Source organism: Auxenochlorella protothecoides, assembly GCF_000733215.1.
Source record: "Auxenochlorella protothecoides strain 0710 unplaced genomic scaffold scaffold24, whole genome shotgun sequence".
Classification (NCBI taxonomy): domain Eukaryota; kingdom Viridiplantae; phylum Chlorophyta; class Trebouxiophyceae; order Chlorellales; family Chlorellaceae; genus Auxenochlorella; species Auxenochlorella protothecoides.
The window spans coordinates 579,628-597,806 of record NW_011934249.1 but is presented as its reverse complement, the minus strand read 5'-3'; the positions used below and the strand labels follow the sequence as shown (position 1 = coordinate 597,806).

General features: G+C 60.5%; 4 protein-coding genes across 4 annotated transcripts; all 4 read left to right on the top strand.

The window, feature by feature from the left end:
- Positions 1-3,739: 3,739 nt before the first annotated feature.
- Positions 3,740-4,262, top strand: F751_2606 (hypothetical protein; the record flags this gene model as incomplete). Its single annotated transcript, XM_011400358.1, has 2 exons — positions 3,740-3,906; positions 4,052-4,262. The coding sequence occupies 2 exons, from the start codon at positions 3,740-3,742 to the stop codon at positions 4,260-4,262; spliced, it is 378 nt and encodes a 125-aa protein (XP_011398660.1).
- A 1,428-nt stretch (positions 4,263-5,690) lies between these two features.
- Positions 5,691-6,587, top strand: F751_2605 (putative monogalactosyldiacylglycerol synthase, chloroplastic; the record flags this gene model as incomplete). The annotated part of the gene is made up of 2 exons (XM_011400357.1): positions 5,691-5,774; positions 6,399-6,587. 2 exons carry the CDS (start codon positions 5,691-5,693, stop codon positions 6,585-6,587), a joined length of 273 nt encoding a protein of 90 aa, XP_011398659.1.
- A 271-nt stretch (positions 6,588-6,858) lies between these two features.
- F751_2604 (putative monogalactosyldiacylglycerol synthase 1, chloroplastic) lies at positions 6,859-7,963 on the top strand (the record flags this gene model as incomplete). The annotated part of the gene is made up of 4 exons (XM_011400356.1): positions 6,859-6,945; positions 7,146-7,219; positions 7,401-7,602; positions 7,796-7,963. 4 exons carry the CDS (start codon positions 6,859-6,861, stop codon positions 7,961-7,963), a joined length of 531 nt encoding a protein of 176 aa, XP_011398658.1.
- Positions 7,964-8,581: 618 nt separating this feature from the next.
- F751_2603 (Alpha-glucan water dikinase 2) lies at positions 8,582-16,467 on the top strand (the record flags this gene model as incomplete). Its single annotated transcript, XM_011400355.1, has 18 exons — positions 8,582-8,593; positions 8,773-8,892; positions 9,087-9,852; positions 11,005-11,084; positions 11,190-11,360; positions 11,475-11,685; positions 11,864-12,003; positions 12,442-12,491; positions 12,604-12,678; positions 12,838-12,980; positions 13,176-13,327; positions 13,457-13,551; positions 13,695-13,898; positions 14,153-14,453; positions 14,645-15,142; positions 15,360-15,548; positions 15,847-16,047; positions 16,117-16,467. The coding sequence occupies 18 exons, from the start codon at positions 8,582-8,584 to the stop codon at positions 16,465-16,467; spliced, it is 3,759 nt and encodes a 1,252-aa protein (XP_011398657.1).
- Between the last annotated feature and the right edge of the window lie 1,712 nt (positions 16,468-18,179).

Sequence of the window (18,179 nt, the reverse complement as noted above, 5' to 3'; positions counted from 1 at the left end):
TCATAAGAGACCATGACCACATTTGCGGCTGGACAACCCCCTCTCAACCCCACTCGCCTCAGCTTTGCCTTCGAGGAGCTGAGGTACAGGGCTAAAATGTTTGAGGACGCGAGTTTTGTATGTCTCCTCACGGGACTTTTTGCCGGCTTGGCACCTACTCAGCAGTGCGAGCCCTGCCCCAAGAAGGGCAGGGACGGCGATGGCAATCGCATCATGGACCATGCCGATGCTGTGAGTCTACGATGAGGTAGCGGTTGAATTCGAGCTCGCATGTAGATTGAGGAGATGGAAGGGGAGTTATTCAACACCTGGTGCCACCCTCTAGTCGCCCGGGGATGGTAAGCCGGGATCGTGAAGCGCATGCGTCGCGGTTTGTCTTTGGCCCAGAGCATACGAGGAAGAATCAGGCTCTTCTATACGGCGTTGTTTGGCGCATTCCGTACCTTACAACGGGCCGAGCAGATTGTATCTGTGTTATCTTGTTGCCGTAAGCCCTTTCCCTCTCGCAGTTGTGAAGCAGGGTATTCCAGGATAGAGGGCACCTCGCATCCAGCTCCAGAGATGGTAAAGGTGAGGAGTGTGGCATCGCTCTCGCATGTTACGAGTCTGGCGATTGCATTCAAAGGCCTTGACGCTCACGATCGATGATCAGGGCACTGAGAACACGGAGGCGACCCACACGGTGACACAGCTGTACAAGGTAGAGGTTGGAGTGGCCGCAGTCACACACCCCGACATGTGGTGCTGATGTCCAGCGCGAGCACAAGGGCACAGGCCGGAATCACCCCAACGCACATGCCGTAGGACGCATCTCTTTTCAATAAGTATGCGAATTACATGAAATACGAGAAGCGAGGACTGCACTGCAGCATTCTGTACCAGGAGCCTGCTGATCTCCCAAAGTCGTGGTCAAAATGGATGCTGGATCTCACTCGCACCAACATGAAGGTGGGGTTGATGGCCTCAAGCAGCAGGTGTCCTGTCAAGTTCTTTTGTTCCCCACTAACATGGCGAATCTAGTCAGCAGCGTCGTTTCCCAGACTGTGCGCAGGCTCACTATGAAGCGTGTCCCGGGTGGGGATGGAGGGAGAGGGAAAAGAAGTCTGAATTGGCGCATCCCTCTGCACGCTACCTTGTAGCTGCATCCAGTGTAGCTGAGAGTGAAGAAAACATAGCGGCCTGCAATAGCGAGCAGGGCTGTGATGTGAAACCGGTGAGTTTTGCATGCCGGTATCATGTACCCGTGTGTGCAAGGGACCAAACCGACAGAGGGCAGGTATGTCATACTAATGTTCCACATCAATGTGCGCCTTTGCAGGTAGCCTTTCTCCACTTTCGGTTTGAGGTGGAGGACCATAAGCCCATCCTCTACCTTTATGAACTCCAGTTGGATAATTCCGTCCAGGTAGGCATTGCATGCATGCCAGCTGGTATCCTTGGGTGTAAGCCGCGTGATGCCGTGATGGTGCATGGGCACTCTGTGCTGTAGCTTTTGCCGCGGGGCTCCATTCCTCCAAGTTGTTGTCATCGTCTGTCCTACCCGCCTTGTGCTCACAGAGGAAAGGGCTGGGTCAGTTCCTTGTGCGCCTCTTGGAGTTGGTGGCGTGGCAATCAGGACTTAGCCAACTAAAACTCACAGTCTTGAACACCAATGACGGTGCTGGCCTATTTTACAAATCTATGGGATTTGCCCTGGATCAGACAAGCCCATCTGCAGTCAGTCTGGATGCAGCACCTGGGTGAGTGGCTGACGAGCAGGCCTGCTTGTTGCAGGGCACTCTGAGATCAAACTGACAATCTTTCCCAAGCCCCCAGGTACGAGATACTGTCCAAGAAGAATCCCCGACTATGACATTGGATGCGCCGGATTACTGCCGAGTAAACACTATGTGCGCTGGCGTCAGATGCATGTGATCTGCTGCCCAGCCCTCGACATGATGATGCCAGGTACCACCTTGTTAGCTGGCATTCTGCGAACTTTCCAATGAGGGCTTTGCCCTTTACAATCCCTTGCTGCTGTTGACCGCTCAGCTGTCGAGAGTCTGACATCTTTGGGCAAGGGATCCACGAGCATGGAGAATGGCCTGCATGGGAGTAGTATCGCATGCGCATCACTGGAATACGAAATGCGTGCACGACCTCGGAACATGGACATTAACAAAGGTCCGTTCGTTCATCTGAAAACGGAAGCACCGATGCGATAATGGGAGATGGAGCAGTGCACGCTGCCTGTGCCTCCCCTATAGAAGGCTCTGGGTTCTGGGTGTGCCCCGCCCCATTCAGCCCCACATTGGTGACAGAGAATGAAACGTTGGAGACAATAAGGTGAGCACCTGCAACTATCACGGGTAACTCTTCGTCGAGGGCACACATTGCCCAGTGTCGGCGTCGCCTACACGCGCAGGCCAGTGGTGCTGAACTCGGAGGTGGTGGCATTGGACGCAGAGTGGGAACCAGGTTCCAAATTCCCACGGGCGACCCTCGTGCAGCTTGCTGCATGGTCCCACGATGTTGGACTCTACGTCATTTTGCTGGTGAGATGCAGAATGCAGACACTCTGCCTGTGCAGTGTTTGCAAACCAATGGGGTCTCAGTGTGGGACGATCACTAAGCCTCACCCATTGATCTTCGATGCAGGACACCCTCAGTCTCCCCATAGCATCCGTGAGGTCCATGATACAGGAGATGCTGGACAACCCAAGGAGCATTGTTGTGGGGTACGGCTTGCGGACAGATTTGCAAAGCATTGGCATTCATCGATCGCCTCAAAGCCTGGCTCATGCAGTGGATCTCAACAGGTTGCAGAACACCCTTGCGAATCGCATGCCATATCACCTTCGCCCCGCCGGAGCCGGCCTGGGTGCCTTGATAGAGGCGCACTTGGGTCAGTCCCTGGACAAGTCCCAGCAGTGCAGCCGCTGGGGTGATCGCCCTCTGAGCGATGCACAGCTGCACTATGCTGCCCTGGATTCTGTGTGTCTGCTGGGAGTGCTGCAGTCCCTCATCGTACACACTGAGAGCAGCAAGGTGCGCGACTCGCCTGGCACCGATTCTCCTGCGCTGGAACCAGCCAACGCAGACGAGAGCTGCTGGCCACACTTCCGGAGGGAGGCGCTTTGGCAGGTAGCCTTGACATGGCCCGCATACTGCTGGGACTCCGCCAAGCAAATTAGAAAGAGGGACGCCCGACGAAGACATACGACTGGTGAGGTTTGAAGTCATGCTGGTTGGAGTGCTTGAGCATTACTGATGTGGCGAGGTGTCTTTGCAAGCTCCCCTCCAGCTGCCTGTCTAATTTTTAGTTGCAAGTCCTCCATTCTGTACAGTGCAGCCCTACTTCGTTCTCTTTGCCGTGCTGCCTTCCATTCAGGACACTCCTCCACCCCCGTCTCCCCCCCAACGATGCAGAGGTGGTGACTCTTGCCCCTATAGCTTTTCTCCCCAGGGAGGTACCGCCCAAGTTTGTCTGTGATGTCATGCTACACGGACTTGCACGCCAGCTCCGGCTTATCGGCGTTGACGCAGAGGCCATGGACACAGTGGCTGCCGGGCAGCGCCACGTCACCTTCAGGTCAGGCGTCCGAAACCCTTCTTCATTTATTGGCCTGACGCAGCATGACGAAAAGCAGTTTCCTGGAGGCTTGAACATCTGCAAGTGAAGCTCCCATTCAAAGGTGCCATGCTGCACGAACAGGTGACCCAACCTCTCCCAAAACTCCATGACAGGAGAATGGTGGGAATGGCTGAAGATCAGGGACGGTGGGTGCTCACACGGGACATTGGCTTCATCAACTCAAGGTACACGGATCTGGTGTACTGGGTGCGGGCGGACGACAGAAAGCTCCAGGCTGAAGAGGTCATCCAGGCCTTTAAGCTAGATCTGGCCAGGCAGAGCCTCCTATCCAGGTAGGGACGTGGATCCGGGCGGAAGGCCCCTCAAGGGGCAGCTAGCCTTCATGTTGACGCGTGTACTCCCTCAGCTCCCAGGCATGGAGCTGCTGTGCGTGGTCCAGGTGTTCCTGCAGCCCACTGGACCTCCCGATCCCTGCAGGTGTGCCAAGTGTAATGGCAGCTTCCTGCCAGATCCAGTGGGTCCAGCAGACGTCGAGTCGCTGCAAGTTCCGGAGGGTGTGCTCCTCCGGCAGAAGGAGTTTTGGGTGTGCGCCAAGTGCAGGAGCGTCTACTGGAAGGGATCGCAGTATGAGGCTGCCATCTCACGGCTGACCCAGATGACGACGCGTCTCAGTCTCAATTCTTGCTGAGGATGGTCTATGGAACATACATGTATGTAAATTAGATTCACATCACGTGAAGTGTCGACATCAGGGCTGCCTCCGCCTCGAGAAGATGCTGGACAGGTCCTCAGTTGCAATGTTGGCCCTTCCACGCAGCTGTGGGGGAATGAGGAGGCTGTCCCCACGCCCTGGAGCAGCGCTCAGAGGAAACCTTGTTGTGACCTTCTGCTTCTTGGTTGCAGAGGAAGCGGCGGTGAGGGGCAGCTGGGGCGCTGTGGATGGGTGTGCCCTCTTTGGCCAAGGTCCTACTGTCTGACTTTGCCCTGCCGCAAAGTGAGCTTCCGGCTCAGGCAGTAGCAGATTTGGGGCCGGTGGAAGGGCTATGGTTGTGACAGGAGGAGTGAGGTCAGCAGTATTCCTTGGAGTGGGCTCCTGCTCGACCTCTTCGTCACTGCTCCCATAGTCCGCTAAGGCCTCCATAGCCCGAGGTGGGGCGCAAGCTTCTAGGCCATCTCAGTCTGCGCGGATGATTCTGTTTCCAAATGGTGTTGGAGGTGTATCCTTCTGCAGATGAGGCCGCTGCAGGCCTCTTGGGCCTGATGCACACGCAGTCCATGCTGCGCTACGATGCAGCAGCTCGCCACCCCATCCAAACTCCAAGACATCCCATGATCCGGCGATCGGGACCCTGTCGAGGCAGTACGCCTGACCATTCATCGAATAAGAATTTGAGCACTATATACTCAGACCGACCACACTCCTGCAGTGCCGGCGGGCCGTCTCCGAACGCCTTGCTAGTCACTCTTCTTCCGGCATGCTCCGCTGATGCAATGGAGGGGCCTCAACCTCCCGGCATGCTACCGTGTGCCAGCCCAATACCCATAGCAAGCCTCAATCAATGCATCGCCCATACCCGGGGGGTGGAGCCCCGAGCAAGCCTCGGGCTCAAGCCTTGGGACTGGCAGTTCTGGGTACCCACCAGAGGGCCGCCGAGGCCTTGCCGAGGCCCTGAGGCGCAGGGCGTTGGTCCTGCAGGAGGCGGCCGGGACCTGCTCGGTCCGCCGGCGAGCACATCCGAAAGGGGAGATGTCTTCTTCCAGGGAAAACCGCATCTCCCAAACCTGTCGATGGGCGGTGGCTCTGGGCAAGGAATCGGGGTAAGCGGCTTTGGGATCGCTGGGGGGGTGGTTGCAGCTGCTCTACATTGGGACTGTGAGATGACTCTTACCTATTAAGAACTCCGTCCTGGCTTAACTTCGCCAGACAATGCCTGCAGTGTTGTCTACTTTGGCATAGCTGTCCTAGCATGTCCTCTCTCCTTACCACGCCCTCTCTCCTTACCTGCAGTACTCCAGCTTTTTCCTGATTCAAGCCCCACGCCTCTGGCCCTTCTCTTGGTGGTCACCCCCAAAGAAATTGCGGACGGAGGAAGAGAAGAAGCGGATCCTGATTCTGATGTCGGACACCGGCGGTGGCCACCGTGCCAGCGCGCAGGCCCTCAAAGCCGGCTTTGAGGAGCTGTATGGAGATGCATACAAGGTAGAGTCTGGTGTGCAGGCATGACCTATTACTGGCCAGAAACTGCATTACGGGTGGCTGCCGCGTCGTCTGACTCACACGCAAGCATGTCATGGACGCTGTCTGGCCAAGTGAGCCTTCCCGACAGACATCACCGGCACCCTCTCCTCCCCCTTTCTGTGCCCCAGATTGATGTTCTTGACATTTGGACTGATTACACACCTTGGCCTTGCAACCGTCTCCCCAAAACATACTCCTTCCTTGTCAAGTATCCGTTCCTCTGGCGGCTGGGCTTCCTCACCTCTCAGCCACGCTTCGTTCACGTTCCTGTCACCACGGCAACCGCTGCATTCGTGGGACCCCAAGTGTCTCGAGCTTTTGACGAGACACGGCCGGACCTCGTCGTGTCTGTTCACCCCCTCATGCAGGTGTGTGTGTGTGTGTGTGAGGGGGGTGAGCTGGACGCACTTGATACCGACGTCAATCGGGTGTTGATACCGGTCCCATTGACTGAGCCATAACACACTACCCCGCGCTAGCCGACCCGGCGTCCCCTTCCATCTTCTAATGGCCACTCCGTCAATGGACCTCCGCCCTGCCGTGCCGCACATTTCCCACCTCTCCACCTCCCACCATCCGCTCCAGATAGTGCCAGTCCGAGTTTTGCGCCAGCGCATACGCAATGGCCTGCAGAAGGCAATCAATTTTGCGACGGTCGTCACAGACCTCACCCGTTGCCACAATACCTGGTACTACCACCGCGTCGATCGATGCTTCGTGGCCACGGAGGCCAGCAAGAGGCAGGCGCTCGACATGGGCCTCAAGGTGAAGTGAATTTTCTGCAGCAGGACAGCATGTCACAAGTGGACTTTGGTAGTGCTGCTGTGGATGCTGATCTTCAAATTCCAGACCCTTTTCTGTTGTATTCGGGCGCAGCATCCGACCATGCATGTTCCCGCCGTCGGGCGTTGTCCTGCTGACTATGCGCTTGCCATCCTTGTTGCCCTGTCTGCAGGAGGACCAGATTCGGCTGTATGGACTCCCCATCAGGCCAGCCTTTTCGCGGAAGTATCCCCCCAAGGAGAAGCTCCGCAAATCTCTCCAAATGGACCCCAGGAAACCGGCCATCCTCCTGGTGGGCGGCGGCGAGGGCATGGGACCGGTGGAAAGGACGGTGGAAGCTCTCAGCAAGGTGCGCCCATCTGACGTGGGAGGTGGGGTTTGGGGGGGAAATTCTCATGAACCAAGCTTGAGAAGAGAATGAACCCAGACAGCCTGCTGCCAACATCTGGGTGTTTGAAGAGGTTCACTGGATGAGGTATGTCTGGCATTGTCAACTTTGTAAGCCGTTGTCTCTCCATTCCCCTCCGACTACCAACCAACCACGTTCAGGTTTTGGATGTGGAATTCCAGCTTGTCGTTGTCTGCGGAAGAAATCACAAACTCGTAGAACGGCTGAAGCGAAGGTCGGTGTGCAGTGGGATGCCTCTTTGTGAAAGGGCTGTGGTCTGATGAGGAGAATGGGATTGCCTCTCTGGTGAGACATTTGATCCGCTGGATCACATGCAATGCTCAATGACTCACAGCATGCCATGTGTGCTGTCCAGGCGTATCTCATCACGAAGACATGCTCACGTCCTTGTGCAGGGAGTACCCAGCTGGGATGCAGGTGCATGTGAAGGGCTTTGTTGACAACATGCCAGAGTTCATGTTTGCGAGCGACATCATGATCACAAAGGCTGGGCCTGGAACCATTAGTGAGGCGCTCATCTGCGGACTGCCCATGATCCTGAATGCCTACATACCCTGCCAAGAGGAGGCCAACATACCATACGTCGTTGAGAATGAGGTGAGTTGGTCGTGCGCTGCTGTTCATACGTTTCTCTCCTTGTACCTACACTCGAGGCATAAGGGGTCGACCAGGTTGCAGCGGTCACACCCCTTCTCAAGTATAGTGAAGGAAGCACCCTTGCTGACCCAGAGCACGCAAGGGTCCCCTGCTAAATCATGTCCTGTCCTGCATCACGGAATCATGGCCGCAGGTTGGTCTCTTTGAGCGCAACCCACACAAGGTGGCGCTCATCGTAAAGGGCTGGCTGGGAGACCAGGCCGGGCAGCTGCGTGCCATGGCCCAGCGATGCAGGAAGCTGGGGCAGCCTGATGCCCTCTTCAACATCGTCAGGGAGCTGTCTTCGATGGTGGCTGCCTGAGATGCGAGCTGACACTTTTGGATGGCCCCAACATTGTTCACAATATGGTTTTCTGTTCGTAGGCATAGATGCGATGTGCTCTGTGTAAGTACTGTTTTGGTCTGCGAAGGGTCCAAGGGGCGGGGCTGCAAAACGGCACAAGAGGGGGAGACAATTCTCTATCTGCATGACTTTGAGCCAGCAGAACATGATCTAGATGCGGAACAGCCTCAAGATGTGCCCTTGTTCCGACTGCGTCGGAGTTGCCCATTGGCGGCATTCCTGTATACCGTGGCGGCCGACTGCGGAAACTCCACCGGGGTCTAGGAGAATTCAAATTTTCCAATGGCTCTGCAGGACAAACGACTCGGGGGCCCACTGATTTCTGCCAGAATAACACCTATCAAACTAATTGACTCCAAGGTAATTGACAAGTCGGCAGCCAGCGGGCGTTCGACCTTCAGTCTGACGATCAGCAGACCTCAGCTAGTCGAAGACGTACTCACAGGGCAGCAAGAGTCCGAACCTCAACAGATATGTATATCCCCATCGTTAACCCTAACACGACTCTCCAGTCCCCTTTGAGGACTTCTGGTGGCCTTCATGCCCATTTGGCTACCCTGGAGGGACTCCAGGGCGATGAGGGCTGTGGTGGCCTCAGCCCTTTCACGAGCCTGTGCGGGCGCATACCCAGCATCGCCGACATTGTGCGCGAGTGTTTCTATTGTAGACGTATTGTCTTGAACTGCTGATCATCTCATGTATACCTCTGCCCGTATGCACTTTGTCCGTTGGCGCACCCGACCCTTCTTCCCCCTCGTCATGCCCAGGACGAGAACGCCGAGGGTGCACCCCTGGGGAACAGCGAGCATTGGGAGCACTTTGAGGAGCTCTTTCCTATGGCTCAGATGGAGATTCAGCTGCGTCTGTCACGCGAGCGCGAGGCAAAGGTGCGAGTTTACCTCAAGGTGGCGGTGCATCGGCATTGCGGCGGGCGCAGGCGATGGGATGCGATCTGGAGGTGATCATGTGCACAGTCCACCAGCTCCAACCCATGCGACCCTCGCCACTTACTCCGGCCTGCGATGAGTAAGTCCGATCGAGTCGATCCCCCCACCCCCTGTCCACCTCCCCTCCACCCCAGGAAGCCGCCGAGAAGCTGCAAATCCAGACCGCTGCCGAGGATGCCATGGCCAACCTCCTGGCCAGCAGCATCGGGGCCATGGCCCTGCAGAAAGCTGTCGCCGAGGACACGCTGGCAGCCGCTCGCGCAGAGACGGCTGCGCTCCAGGCCAGGCTGGAGGCGTCCGACGTGGCAGAGCTGGAGACCGCGCTGTCCAAGGCGGAGGCGGAGGTCCAGGAGGCGCAGCGTGGCTGGCAGACGGCCCGCAACGCCCTGGGACAGTCGGAGTACGTGCGCGCCCGGCTCACGGAGCGCCTGAAGCGGTGCAAGCAGACCATCGTCACTCTGAACGACCGGCTCTTCGAGGGCGGGCGGGAGCGCAGGGCAGCCCGGCTGAGGGTCGACATGGCCGAGGGGAAGCTGGAGGTGGCCCTCTCTGACGCCACACATGCGCGCGACGTGGCTGCCTCCCACAGGGCCCAGCGCAGCCAGGCCCAGATGGAGACGCGCTGGGCCCTGGAGGAGGCCGGCGAAGCGCGGCTGCAGGCGGAGGAGGCTCGTAAGGCGGCGGCCGCGGCGACTGCCGATGCAGCCCAGGCCAGGGCGCAGGCTGCGCAGGCAGAGCGTGTGGCCAGCGAGGCCACTGCCAAGGCTGACGGCCTAGCAAAGGACCTGGACCGCACCGAGACGGAGGTGGCCGCGGCCAGGAGGGAGCTGGACCATCGCATCCAGTCCTCCTTCAGCATCCCTGCCAAGAAGGCCATCTCCCTTGCTGTGAAGGTGGGTGGTGCGACTGCCATTGGGGCCTGCTGCAGCCAGGGGCCTGCTGCGGGGCCTGCTGGACCTGTGTGGTGCTCCCTGCGCCACTTGGCTATCCTATCCCAAGGAGGCATGCCTCATTGTACCCCATTCATTGGTGCCATTCTGCCTGTCTGCAGGCTTTCCAGACTCCCAAGACCCCCAAAGCCGCCTCTCCCTCAGCCGACGTCCAGATGGCTGGGGGGTCTAGGCGTCGCTCGTGGCGCAGCATCTTCTGTGCGCGCATGTCCACCACACTTGCCTGACCAAGTTTTGCCGTTGTACCACCCGACAGGGCCGACCCTGGGATGCCACCTTCTACTTCTGACTGCTCCTGGCCAGGACCCAGAGATACTCTGCCTCTACACGCAGCATGTCACCAGGACCATGCGATCCATATGGGTGCACATGACCGGCACATGCATACCTGACGACAAGACACACTTACCCCATTGCTCTTGTGTGCATTAAAAGTAGCCTGATGGCCTTTCGATTGGACTGCAAGATTGGAGGTTCCATGTCACCAGCGGCCATGCCACCAGATGACAAATACAACGGCCGAAACTGTGCATGAAGGCTGGGATCGACCCGCCAACCAAAAATTCGGGCTCCAGATCGAGGTCGACACCGGGCTTGCTACCAGAGTGGCAGCGTTATAGACCAAACCCACAAGGCGGACATACCGCATCGCATCGTGGCAACTGTATAAGGGTCGTTGCACTGTGACATTGCTGAAAAGACAATCTTCAATGCTCGTAATGCGGGGCGTGCAACTGGCTAGGCAGCCGCTGCTTCGGCAGGGATGCAGGCTTCAAAACACACATGATCCGGTATATGCCTCCCAAAATCAATGCCAGAATAGGACTGGGAAGGAGCATCTGCAACTACGTCATGGCATCTTGCCGGAGAAGATGCCGTTCAGTTTCGGAAGCCTTCGCCAAGGTACTTGGGGATGAGGAGGGACAGTGGGCCCTCCAAGTGGCCATGAGCTTCAAGGTCAATGAGACAGTCGCCTGCATGTAGTTGTGTACACTCCACACCCAAATCTTACTCGCTGCTAAATTTCAGGCCTATTCCCTACTCCATGCAGTTTGCACAGCAGCCGTGGCAGCAAATATCACAGCTCCCGAAACAACACCAGAGGCATGGGAAAACCTTTCTGTGACCAAAACCGACTCTGGCGTGGACATCACTGTGGAAAAGTCGGACAACACATACAGGGTATGTGTAGCGTAGCCTACACACCCACGAACGCCAGTTTGTTTATGGCAAAAGAACTAGAAATGCTTAGGTTGCCACTATTTCCCCCAATTCCACCATCTTCAGGTTTCCATAGAGCTGACAGATGCGTCCTTGCATGATGGACTTCTACACTGGGGCATAAACGACTGGGACGTCCCTCCTGAAGCTGTGCAGCCACCTGGGACTCGAGAGGCAGGCGACCAGGCTGTGCAGACGCCCATTTCTGGCAACAAGGTCACCCTGAGTTTCCCAGCGGTGAGTGCCTTGCCGCACCGGTAAAGGCCCCGGAGCATGCAGAGCATGAAAATTGAGCTCCTTTCCACATGGGTGTCCACCTGTGCGTGCCATCGCATCTCTGTTTCAATGCAGGACGGGTGCCCGAGCAAGGTAGTGTTTGTGTTGAAGAAGGGTGAGACCTGGACCAACAATGGAGGTTCAGGATACTCTGCATTCCTCAAACCCCCTGGAGTGGACGAGCTGCACTCCAAGATCATGGCTGCAGAGGGGACGTATGAGCACTGGTCACTCTTCAGTCGCTTCAACATGGCTCTGTCCATCCTGGAAGCTGCCGATGCTGCAGGTCAGATTGTTAGAGCTGGGTGGACGGCTGCGATGCTGGCGATCAGCGCTCGGCCTGATTATCCGGCCGCTGTGCTCTCACCCTCACCCTCTATCTCAGGTGTAAAGTGCATTTGCTGTCCCACGATCCAGACATCTCTCTGCTGAAGACGCCTGGTGTTCGACCCCTGCCCATGCAGGCGCAGAGGGGATGGCGCTGGTGGCCACCTGGCTACGCCTCAGTACCATGCGCCAGCTGGACTGGTATCGCAAGGCCAACTACCAGGGCAAGGACATTGCTCACGTGCAGAAGCAGCTGGCGCAGCGCATGGCCGAGAAGGTGACTGGGCTGACTGTGATGTAGACCTTTCTCATGGCCAAGGGTTCCAACCACCCAGAGGTTATGTTCCTGAGGAGCAAATGGAGCACGACTCTGAGATTGCTCCTTCCCTCACAGGCGCGAGGAGCCAAGGACCCCTGGTGCCGCCTTTTCGCGCGAATGTCCCTCGCTGGCTTGCCCAGGGGCGGCGGGGATGGGGACGCCATCAGGATGGGCATCCTCAACATAATGCGGGAGCATGGCATCCGAGAGGGACACCGTCCAGTAAGCTCTGGCTGTACGTGCTCTAACCTGCCGCAGGCTGCCCCTGCAACGATGCACCGAGTTGGTCATATGCTGGTTGACTCACAGACCCCTAAACGCGTGGCAACCCAATCGGTGGTCCGCTCTAAATGCTTGCGTCTCAGATATTATGCCCCAATTGCCCTCCCCCTTCAGGGCATCGAGTGCCACTTCCTGGAGCAGTGGCATCAGAAACTTCACCAGAAGTGAGCTTGGCAGATGCACAGGGTCTGCCTGAGGGTTTAGGGATCCGTGCGACTGCACTGCACCCCCACCCCGCCCATGCACCTGCCAGAAACCAGGCCCTCCAACCTGCAGCACCACGCCCGAGGACATCCACATCTGTGAGGCATACATTGCATACCTGCACACCAACAGCATGGATGATTTCTGGTGAGGAAGGCACGCCGTGGTCCCCAATAGCAAACGATATGGGGATAGGGAAAGCCGCTTGCGCCGTGTCAGGCCCGGAAATTTCTCCGAGCCCTGGCCATGCCTGTGCACATCCCTGCCGCTCCAGGCCCGTGTCACTCTCGCCTCTCTGACCCCCAGGCGTGTGCTGTGGGACAACGGGCAGGTGTCACGCGAAGCGCTGAGCTCCATGACGCATCCCATCACCGCCCAGCCGCTGCACCTCCCCCAGCTCATCCCCTCCATGAAGCACTACCTGTGGATCCTCAAGACGACCCACTCTGGTGGGTGCGCTGCAGCTCCAGGGCCGCCCCTGGTGGTGGCTGACCACTTTGGCTGAGCATGCACAAGAGCCGTGCATGCTGGCCTGGACGCCTATGGGGAAGCACACAAAGGAACGATCACGCAGTGAGGCAGCCCCTGTGCCCCCAAATCGTGCCGCGCCGACTCCCTGCCATCCCGCCACCCAAACCTTGTAGGTGCTGACATGGACGTCGCCTTGGAGATGGCGCGCGGCCACTTGGACGGGGAGCTGGCCTGGATCATCGGCGACATCCTGGCAAACAGGACGGCTTGGTGGGTGCCGGGCAAGATCGTCCAGGCCCGGCACAGGCTGAAGCAGTACTGGCAGGTGGGTGCTTGGCTGGGTCATTTGCCAATGGTAGGCCATGAGTTGCAGAGCGGCTGTCCGAAGCTTGTGTGCACAGGCGTGCTGGCTGTTCTCCGATCCGGCTGCCATGGCCCCCACCCGCACGCACAGAGGGAGGGAGCTTCGCGGGACGTACTCCTGCTGGACATCGCGCTGGACAGCTACTTCAGACTGTGTGTGGAACGCACAGACCTCGGCTCCCTCAGGTGGGGTCGGGGCTTGGTGTGCGAGTTGCTCAGAATGCATACACCTTCCTTGCGACGGATGGAGACGCGTATGCCAGGGACTGTGCTGCGCACCACACGCAGCGGCTGCCCTGCCTCACATGCTGTCCATTGCCGACCCGCAGCGGCGACGACCTTATCTCCCTGGTGATCCTGGTCCTGGACAACGCCAGCGTGGCGGCAGAGAGCTCCGACCTGGAGGCCGCTCTTTCCTTATGGCGGCGGGTCGCCGAGCAGGAGCGCTGGAGTGGCGATTGGGCGCGCCTGGCCATGGCCGCGTCAGACTTCTCCGCCCTGTGCCTGCAGGAGTACATGGACCGCATCGCAGGGTGCGTGCTGGGGTGGGGAGAGGGGCGTTGCGGTAATCGTGCTGGAGAAGTTGGGAGGGTGACTGGTATGTTTAATCATTGTGTGATGTCCTGAGCTGGCACTCTGTTTGTGTTGTTGTTCTGGGCCAGGGCCTGTCAGCCCCTTTCAACGCTCCTCTTCGATCCCGCCCACGCCCTTGGGGCACAGCCACCTAGAAGGCGGAGGTCTGGCGGGCCTCCTCCCAGCCACCTTCCTTGCTTCCCCTCCCCTGCAGGCTGGTCCAGCCCTTTGCCAACGATTTCAAGGCCGCCTGCAATATTGAACCCAAGTACATCCTCAACTTTGGCGAGGAGGTGGTCAGGGGCCAGCCGGTATTCATGCTGAGCGTCCTGCTGCGGGCCCTGGGCCCCAAGCTCCGTGGAGCCGCCTCACTCGGGCCCTGGCAGGTGGTCAGTGCCGCAGGCGCGGATGGGGAGGTGCTACTCCTGCCCAACCTGGACGGGGTGCAGGGCCAGACCATGCCTGGCGCTACCATCATCCTCACCGAGCGGCTCACCGGCAACGAGGACATCCCGGTGAGAGTAGGGGCTGGGTGTCACCATCACTCAGGGAGCTCCACCAGAACCTTGGCACGCCATCAGGGGAGGACCAGGGGCGCAGGAGTGGAGGAAGCCATGTACTGGAACAGGTGCAGGCTCATCCCATGCCATGTCTGCCCAGCACCATATAGACATGTTGATGCGGCCGGCCATCTTGTCCCCTGCAGGAGGGGGTCACTGCGGTGCTGACAAGCAGTGCGACAGACGTGCTGAGTCACATTGCCATCCGTGCTCGGGCCCAGAAAGTGCTCTTGGCCACGTGCTTTGACCACGGGCATTTTGAGGGGCTGAAGGAGCTGGCTGGCTCCCATGCGGCCGCAGTGGTGACCCCTGTGGGAGACGTAAGCCTGGCTGCCATCGACAGGACCTCCGTGGGGCCGGAGGCTGTACCTGGGAGCGCTTCAAAGGCGCCCAAGATTTCCCTGGCCAAGCCCGCGATGCGCAAGCGGGGATCCTCATGGGTGCTGCAGGAGCCGGAGTTCAAGGCCTCCGTGGTGGGAGGGAAGAGCCTGAACCTTGCAGCGCTGCGACAGAAACTGGATTCCCTGCAAGATGTTTCTTTGCCGGCATCCCTGGCGCTCCCCTTTGGCACGTTCGAGGCCGTGCTGGCTTCTCCTGAGAACGCTGCCGTGGCTAAGACCGTCAGCCTGGCCGTCAAGGAGCTGGTGAGGGGCCAATGGAGGGCCGTTTAAATATGCTTGGCGTATATCTTGGCACGGTTGGTGGGGGTGTTCTGTACTGCTCTCTTGCACGGCATGATGGGGGGGCGAGAGCTTGTGGCAGTCAGGTCTAGGTAGTGGCCTTGCATCAGCTTTGTGAAGTGGGATTATTGCTCTCTCTGAAATCTAGCAACCCACTGCGCACTCACAATGCACCATGCAGGCTGACACGGCGCCTGGAAGTGGAGTACCCAAGGCCCTTGCATGCCTGCGAGAGCTCATACCCTCAGCCCTGGCTGCCCCAGCCGGGTTCAAGGATGAGCTGGCGCAGAAACTCGTGGCTGAGGGCTTGGTGGCAGAGGATGCATTCACTGAGCAGCTGTGGTCGCGTGCCTGGCAAGCCATCTGTACGGTGAGGCTGGGGTCTGGATGCCTGTGATCAGGTTCACCTTGGATTTCGAGTCTGAACAGGGAACCTTCGCCGTAACACCTGATCCAAACGATTGCGCTTGCCTGAAGATGCCTGCTGGGGGGTACACCTGTGTCACAAAGAGCTTCTGATGTAGTCAGATTTTACACCGATCCATTCGCCTTCCGTGTGCTGTGTCACACCGTACGCCCTGCCCTGCAAGCAATGACCTTGTCCCCCACTATTCTGGGCAAGCTCCTTCCATGCCCTCCTCTCATACACCCAACCCTTCACCCTCCAGGTCTGGGCAAGCAAGTGGACGGACCGCGCCTGGCTCAGCCGCCGCGCGCAGGCCATTCCCGACGCCGACCTCTCCATGGCGGTCCTGCTGCAGCCCATCGTACCCGCCGACTACGCCTTCGTCCTGCACAGCGCCGATCCGCTGACTGGGCAGCGCGGCTCCGTCCACGGCGAGGTGGTGCTGGGCATGGGCGAGGCGCTGGTGGGAAACTCCGCGGGGCGCGCGCTCGCCTTCAGTGCGGCGGCCGGGGCGCCGGGCGCCGGCGCCGAGGACGCAGCGCTGCTGGCGCTGCCCAGCAAGCGGCTGGGCCTGTACCCCGACCCCAGCCAGGCGCTGCTCATCGCCCGCTCCGATTCCAATGGGGAGGACCTGGAGGCCTACGCCGGCGCAGGACTGTACGAGTCGGTGCCGCTGGCCCCGCTCCTGCCCCGCACCCTGGACTATGCCGCGGAGCCGCTGGTGTGGGATGCCGCCTTCCGCGCCGACCTCCTGCACCGCCTGACCAGCCTGGCGGCGGGGGTGGAGGCCGCCTTTGGTGGGGTGCCCCAAGACATCGAGGGCGTGCTCAGCGGCGACAGGCTCTACGTCGTGCAGGCCCGGCCGCAGGTGGTGCAGAACTGAGGAGGACTGGGAGCTGTCCAGAACCGGAGACTGCTCACTGGCAATGCATAAGCGTGTCAGCTTGCCGGCAAGGCTGCTGCTGTGTGCCTTTGGTCGGCGCTCATGCTCTCTGCAGCATCTAGAGTGCCCATGTATGGATCTTCTACCCTCTCTATCACATGATGCACTACGTACAACTCTGGCATCCACGGGCACCATGAGGGGTTGGATGCAGGCCTGCTCGACAGACTTGATCATAATTATGCCGCCAGGCTTGCAAGGTGGCGTAATTCCAGCTGCACCCGCTTTTCCCGGGAGCATGCCCAGCCGACCCACTCGCTGTCGAGCCACGCAAATCAAGAGTGTCCAGCGTGGCGCGCCGAAGCTCGGCGCCGCTTGGGTGAGGGCTCCGCGGCGGGGGCCGTCACCTGGGACAGCCTGGAGCCGGCCCCATGCTCCACCCCGCTGGACTGCGGGCCGGCGGAGCTGACCGCCTTGCGCGCGGCCGCCCGCCGCGCCCGGGTGTCCAGCGCGAGCGACGTGGCGGGGGAGGGCGGCCGGTGCTGTTGGTCTGGGAGGGCGCCGTCGCGGCCTGTCGCCGGCGCTGCCCCCGAGGCAGGCCCCTCCTCCTCCGCCCCGGCCCCCTCCTGTTGAGCACTGGTGGCCATGCCGTTGTCCCCTACAAACACGGCCGCGGAGGGCCCGGTGTCGGCGCGGGAGTGCACGGTGACGCTGGTCTGCGGCCGCGGCTCGTGCGGCGCTGCACGGGGGCGAGCATGGCGTGCGTGAGTGGTGCGGCAGGGACAATCGCATCCATCGCAGGGCATGACGCTGGCGTGGGGGATCGGTATGTCGGCCCCCTTGATACACAGGCGCCTGCCCCCTCCACGATCGCAACCACACCCACCTCCTGCGGCCGCGGTGGTCACGGTGGAGGCGCTCCTCCCCATGAGGATGGTGGCCTGCGCCGTGGCCAGGCTGCGCTGCTTGGCCGCCCCGGCGCGCGGCGGCGCGGGGCTGGCCTCCTTCTCGGCGGCCGCCGCCGCCGCCGCGCGGTCACCCGCCCCCCCGCCCGCTCGCCCTCCGCCCCGGCCCCGCGCGACTCCCCCGTCTGCACCACCTCGAAGGCCTGCGGGCGCAGGACCCCGCCGCACGTCCCCAGGCGGCTGGCCGTCGCCTCGCCTTCGTCGGCGGCGGGCGAGCCGTGGTCGCAGGCCGTGCCCTCGCCCGCTCCGCCGCCGGCCTCGCCGTGCCACGGTCCGCGCTCGCTGGGCTGCGTGCCCGCGCTGCCGCTGCCGCCGGAGCGCAGCTGCGCGGCCGCGGGCGAGGCGGGGGCCAGCGCCCCACCGCACCCGCCCCCGCCCCCACGCGCCTCGCCGTCCACGCGCATGCCGTCCCACCCGGCGCCGGCCTCCGTGCCGGGCGCCGTCAGCGGGCTCAGCGCCTGTTGGTCCCCCGCAGGGGCGGGCGCGTGGGAGGGGGGGGTCGCGGTGCGTGCGGCCGCGGACCCCGCGCCCCGCCCGGCCACCGCGCTCCCGGCGCCCTCGCCATCGCTGGCGGCGTCGGCGGGCGCGGCCGCGCCGCGGTCTCGCCCCGGCACCGGCGCACTGGCGGCCGTGGCCTCCAGGGCCCCCACCCCGCCTACACCGCCCGCACCGTACTCGCCCGCATCCCCCACCTGGCCATCGGTCGACCCCGGCCGGGCCAGCTGACGGTGGAGGCCGGCGGGCGGC